At 41.7% G+C, this 6,000-nt stretch overlaps 1 protein-coding gene across 2 annotated transcripts; it reads right to left on the bottom strand.

Annotated features, from left to right (window-relative positions):
• Window positions 1–4,291: 4,291 nt before the first annotated feature.
• Window positions 4,292–5,353, bottom strand: LOC111601125. 2 transcript variants are annotated; one of them, XM_023317580.2, is made up of 4 exons: window positions 5,272–5,353; window positions 5,171–5,210; window positions 4,817–5,006; window positions 4,292–4,756 (listed from the first exon to the last, which is right to left on the bottom strand). In XM_023317580.2, exons 3-4 carry the CDS (start codon window positions 5,003–5,005, stop codon window positions 4,619–4,621), a joined length of 327 nt encoding a protein of 108 aa, XP_023173348.2. In that variant the 5' UTR covers window position 5,006; window positions 5,171–5,210; window positions 5,272–5,353; the 3' UTR covers window positions 4,292–4,618. The 2 variants fall into 2 exon arrangements, with proteins under 2 accessions (XP_023173348.2, XP_023173347.2); XM_023317579.2 differs by having other exon boundaries at window positions 4,294–5,006.
• Between the last annotated feature and the right edge of the window lie 647 nt (window positions 5,354–6,000).

Genomic DNA, 6,000 nt, shown 5'->3' with positions numbered 1-6,000 from the left:
TTAGCCCGTTCAATAAATCGACGGCCAGTCGACCAGGCGACTGCCGAGCTTCATTTGCCTTAGCCAAATTATCATGACAACTTACTTTGCCCAAGCCCAAGGTTTAGTGATGGCAGTGGACTGGGAGGCATGCAACACACGCCCTCGCGCCCTCACGCTGAGCTCCTCTCAAAGACTTTCAAGTTGTGTCGCCTTTGCAAAGTTTGCACTTTGAAGTTTGCACTTTGTCGCTGCAAATGCTAATTAGTTTTTACGCTGCGTGGGCGGCAGCTGCAGCTAGTCGCCTCTCACCTGTCACGTACAGTTCACGCGCTGACACCTGAGCGCGAGCAGAGCTTGTATAATTAAAGACATTCTAAGTGCTTAAGATATTTTGTAGCCAAGTTTTCTAACAGATACAGCACTCATGGAAGCCTCTCTCCATGTCCTTCAAGACTGAAAACCTTTTCATATGTGAATTGCCTTTCTTTGATTTTTCATTACTTCTCCCAAGTTCACATGTTAATTTCCTTAAATTTCTGGCAAAGTCTTAAAGATTCAATGGAATTTTTGTATGTTTCAATTTCGTTTCTCAAAGACCCAACTGAAAGCGCTTTAAAACTATTTCTTTCGTGACATTTGCTTGCCTTTCAGATGGCTTTTCCTGCTGTTATCATTGCATTTTATTTGCTGCTGCTGCTGACATTAGCTTTTGCAGACCTTTTACAGCTGGCGAGGACCTTTCCTTTCACAAGCAGGCACAAATTTCCGCATCTTACGAGCTGCCAATAAAAATGGGAATTCGATTTGAGGCTGGTCGTACGACCCAGCCAGGCCAGGCGAGGCCCGACCCGGCCCGGCCCAGCCCGGCGCGGCACTTGGACCTCGGCAAAAGGTCGTCCCATTAACTGTAACTGCACTGTAATTTACATAATTTTCTATTCATTGCATAATTCTGTCAATTTCCAATACATTATAATTTGTTAGGAGAACGCAACGCTGCGAGCAACCCTCGTAACTAGAAATTATGCAAAGCACACGAAGAGAAACAAAAAAAAAGAGAAAGAAATGGGAACAAATTATAGAGAGGGGCTCTTATTCGTAATTTGTTTTCGGCTTAAAAAGATTATTTCATGGTGAAAACAGCCCGCGGCCAGGCACTACAAAATATGTTCCAAAACCAGGCCGGGATAGAGCCGGGGAGGGGCAGATGCGACCTGTTAGATAGAGCAAAAGATGCCTCAGCAATTCGATATGCTCCAATCACGTAGCCATTATAAATGCAAATCAAGTGTCAATAGTCAGGCAAACATCGCTTTTCGCACACGGATTTTCATTTGGAAAACTCGCAAATTCGAATCTGACAAAAAATGCTGTTTGCCAAATGGAAAATGCAAAATGGCAAATGGCAAATGGCAAATGGCGAAGTCCGCAGCGCAAATCAGCAAAGCAAACAGCCAAAAATCAATTCGAATCCCAAATGTCAATTAACTCGAACTCGAACTCGAACTCGCTTACTTTCTTCCTCTCTCTCTTCTCTCTGTCTAGGCTAGGTTTTCTATATATTAAGTATATATATAGAGATTTATATTTATATATAAAAATAATTTCATTGTTAAGAATTTTTCATATGACTGACTCAACTTTCTAAATTTACTTTTATAATATTCTCTTCATTTCATTCAGCTCCATATCACAAACATTGCCTAGCTGGGAGGAGACCGTCTTAAAGTCAATGAGTCTTCCCAATTAAAACTTGATTCGAGGGAACTTGAAGCTCAAGCAGAACATTTTAAAAACATTTGTTTCTGCTTCCCTCATTAGGCAGCTGCTTATTACCTTCATCGCCTTCACCTGCTTGTCACTTGGCTTTTCTTGGGCAAATCTTTTGCCCGGCAAATCTCGTGATGAAAAGCTGCAGAGTTCATTAAGGCGTGTCGCAGTTTTATCGCCAACTGGGGAGCCCTAAGCCCAACTTCTGTCACACTTTTCTCCGCCACTTATCGCTTTTCATATTCAAATATCCGTTTCTCTCTCTCACTCCCACTCCCACTCTCTCGCCTCCCTCTCTTCGCTCTGTGGTAATTAATCATTCGCGCTGCTGCAGGAAAAAATGTCTCTCGAGATAATGTCAACATAAATTGTTTTGGCAATTTCTAACAATTTTCCTCGCATTATTTATGAACTTTTTCGGCTGTTGCTGCATTTAAAGCTGGCTGAAATTAGCCTTTGTCAGTGGGCGTGGCACACTCGAGGGCAGCAGTTGGCGTTGGCTTCGTTCTCTCTTCATTTGAGGCCTTCAATTTGACGTGTTGACTTTGGCCTTTGGCCAGTTCGCTTGCTGTGCAAACAAGGACATGCGGACGGACGGACACTGAATCCTTGAGCTCGACTAGCCTCAATTCGTAGCAGCCCCGCCCCCTCTACGCCCCCGTTCGGACTGTGAATGCGGCATTTAATGAGCCTGTCAGCAGTCAGTTTATTCAGTCGACTGCACAAGGCTCAGCTGCTTGCATATTCAGCTGAGCTGAGAGGGGGTTGAGTGGGAGTTGTCCTTGCCTTGCGTTGCCAACCCCCTTTGCTTGTCCTGTGGTCAGTTGTAATCACAAAGTTTAATGAATGGATTAGACCAGGGCTAAAGTTGTGGGCGGCTGCGGGTTGCGGCTTATTGTGGGTTTCACATGAGCACACGAAAAGGGTGCGAAAAAGTTATAGAAAATTCTATATTGTATATGATTTTATTGATCTATGTAGAAAGAGAGAGAGAGGGGGAGAAAGCGAGAGAGAGAATGAAAGTGAAAAACAGAAAGCAGAAGTGGAAGACAAGGTAAATGAGAGAGAAAGAAAAAGTGCGGAAGAGAAATCAAGGTAAGGACTAAGGCAGAGAGAGAGAGAGAGAGATAGGGAAATATAGATAAAGAGGGATAACAAGAGTAAGAGAGCGTAAGTAAGAAAGTCCTTCAGAGACAGAACTTAAGTTACGATCAGATTATATCGATCGATAACAGAAGCTTGACTCCTAGTTTTAATAAACTTTTATCAACAGATAATACGATTCAAATTAGAAATATATATTTATATTATGATTCTTTATTCGCGCTTATTTTAAGTTTTTAATTTATGCAGATTCAATTTTAAGACACTTCCGTTTCGGCACGTGAACGGCACAGCAGCCACGCCTCTTGCTGACAGTGGTTGAAATTGAAGGCGTTTCATAGTTGAAAATTGAAGAATATTTGCGAGGTTAAGCAAGTGAAGTCACTTAATCTTGATAAAAGATATATATAAAAAGAGATACATATAAATAAATATATAAAAATATATCTACTATACTACAGCGAAAATATTCTAGCTTTATGTATGATTAATGATTCGCATGTCACATGAGAGCATTTGATATGAAGAACTTCATTTGTTAGCGGAAATTACTTTAATGCGTTGACAAGAACTAAAAAAAAAAAGGAATTTATTAGCTTTTGTTCTCATAACAACATTTAACTGCATGTTAAATAGTTAACGCGAACACTGCCACTAATATTAATTAGACAACTGATAGCTGCTGTCGCCGAGTCTACAACTCATTAAGTCACGTAAATGACAGATATTAAACATATAAATACTTCTTATAAAATATTTTATATTTATATTACTATATATTATATGAATATATCACAATAAAAATAGGTATTTGTGCTCAAATAAAGAAATGAATTTAATATATCACAAACAAATTATTTTAAGTTCTTTTATTTAGCCACAATTTTCACCTTAAAACTTAGTATATATTTGTCTTAATATTTTATCTATTTACTTTTGTTAACATTTCCATAACAGTGGTTTGTGTCTCTGCTAGACCAGTTCGTGTAGCCAGTGACAGCTAAATACAGTATATGTTAGAGCAGTACGAGCCGATACATACATTTACCAACACCCTTACGTTAGAGAAAGACAACTAGTGTATACTACATGCTAAAAGGGGAAATCCGCCTTATATACACACTCATAGCTGATTGGTGGCAGCGAATTGCTTATATACAAGAGTAGAAGCGAGCCCCAACAGGCGCACAAACACACATACATACACCTCCTCTCCATTTGGTCTGGATGCGCGTTTCATTTGAAAGAAATCCATCATCGTCAGCGGACGCTAGTTCGAGTAGCAAACGCTTTGCAGATGGCGGCGACTCGATAAGGCACAGGACACAAAAAGCGATAAAGGACTATCCAACTAGAACCAAAGCACCTGACAGCTAGTTGAATTACAGTTATATAACAAATAAAAGCAAACAAAAACAAAGAAAACGCTTTAAAAGCAACCCTTGCTGAAAAGGCGGCCTGTGGAGGGTTGCGAGATATTTCATAAATTATTTATGAACTCTGATGGAACGCGTCGGCGGGGTGTGAATAATGCGTATTGCCAATTATTGGAATATCATTTGAGGGGTTTGCTATATGTGACGCATAGACGAAGCTACGAGATGCGAGGCTTAAGTCTGAGAGAACTAGTGGGCGCAGCTGACTTGACCTAGAGCTCCTGCAGAAAGAGAAAGATTAAAGTTCGTCTCACTTAGTCATCCGTTGTCGGGAAAGCAATATGGTTTCAATTGGTTGACTTCGGTATATTTCGAATGGTTTCTACTTAGGTGTCTTTGGTAGAGGAGAGCTGCACCGGCTCGTGGTAGAAGAGATCGGTGCCCACGCTCGACATGCGCGTCGGTGCGTTGCTCCTGCGCACGTCCTGCGCTTTGTTCTCCTCCACATTGTCCACTGAGAGTTCCTGAACAGCCGATTGTCGACGTGAACTTGCACTTGATCTGATATTTTTAGGTATACTCGCTTGGTAGTTGGTCAGATTGGTCTGGCTGGACAGCATGCTTTCGGCCTGTGAGGCCCTGCGCTGGGCGGACAAGTGACGCCAGATGCGGATCGACTCTCTGATGCTATAGTGGCTGCTGTTCTCATAGGCCTTTATTGATGGTCGCGGAGTTGGGCTGCCCAAGCTTCCCTTATCCTCCATGTTGTCCATGCTGATGACAAACCAAACGAAACAAAACAAAACAAAAACGAATCGAAAATTGTGTAATTTATTTTTCTTCTATGTCGACATGATTTCAGAACTGAAACTAAATGTTAATGATCGCAGACGATCACTCACATATTTGATGGCTTAGGCAATGCCAATTGCACTTACTTCGCTGTCCCCAAAATATTCAATTCTTTTGTTTCGTTTCCTACAATATTTAAATTTAATTAGTATTTCGCATCTGCTAAAGGTCAAACCAATGTGTGCACCTGGAATTGAACCACTGGCTTGTGATAGACGAGATCCACGCCTACATTTGGATTAGTCATCCTTATCACAGTCTCGTTCTTACTTGCCACCATGTCGACCCCCTGCAGGACTGCCGAGTTCTTACTCTTTCGTTTCGAATTCCTTGACACCCTGCGGGTATATCCTAAGTGCTCATCGCCGCTAATCCGGACTCCGGCTCGAAGAGCATCGTTCGCCCGCCGACTAATAGCCGCGTTGTGCCACCGGTGGGCACTAGAGCTTGCGACTGTAGACGGATTGCTAGCCATTTGACCGATTCACCAGTTCAGACGAGACTCAATTCCACTTTACATAATTTTCAGTACAATTTAACCAACAACAACATCATTTACATGATCTGAACTGAACGTTTGCCACCGAAAATTTCGAACTTAAGTCTAATGCGAGTGACATTCCAGGCACAGGTCTACACGAAAAGCTAGCTTAGATACATGGAATTTAAATATGTTAATTTGCCTCTGTTCTTTATTTTCTTACTTCTGTGTCTTCTTTGCCTCTTGCCTGCCTCTTGTCTTTCCTCCTTCACCTTGTCTCTCCTAATTCACTTTGTCTTTCCTCCTTCACCCTGCCCTCACCCTGTCTCTTCTCATTCACCCTGTCTGGCTCCTCTTCGATTTACTTTTTTAGCTCTTCTCCTGTGTCTTGCTTCCATCACCTTTTCCTTTACAATCTTCTTCTTCGACTTTGTC

Source organism: Drosophila hydei, unplaced genomic scaffold (genome assembly GCF_003285905.1).
Source record: "Drosophila hydei strain 15085-1641.00,03,60 unplaced genomic scaffold, DhydRS2 tig00008140-arrow-arrow-pilon, whole genome shotgun sequence".
NCBI lineage: Eukaryota > Metazoa > Arthropoda > Insecta > Diptera > Drosophilidae > Drosophila > Drosophila hydei.
The sequence above is the reverse complement of the archived record's forward strand: the minus strand, read 5'-3'. Positions and strand labels throughout refer to the sequence as shown.

What these genes read in the sequence shown, in the direction of transcription:
- LOC111601125 (XM_023317579.2), bottom strand. Translation starts at nt 5,005, where the DNA reads ATGGACAACATGGAGGATAAGGGAAGCTTGGGCAGCCCAACTCCGCGA.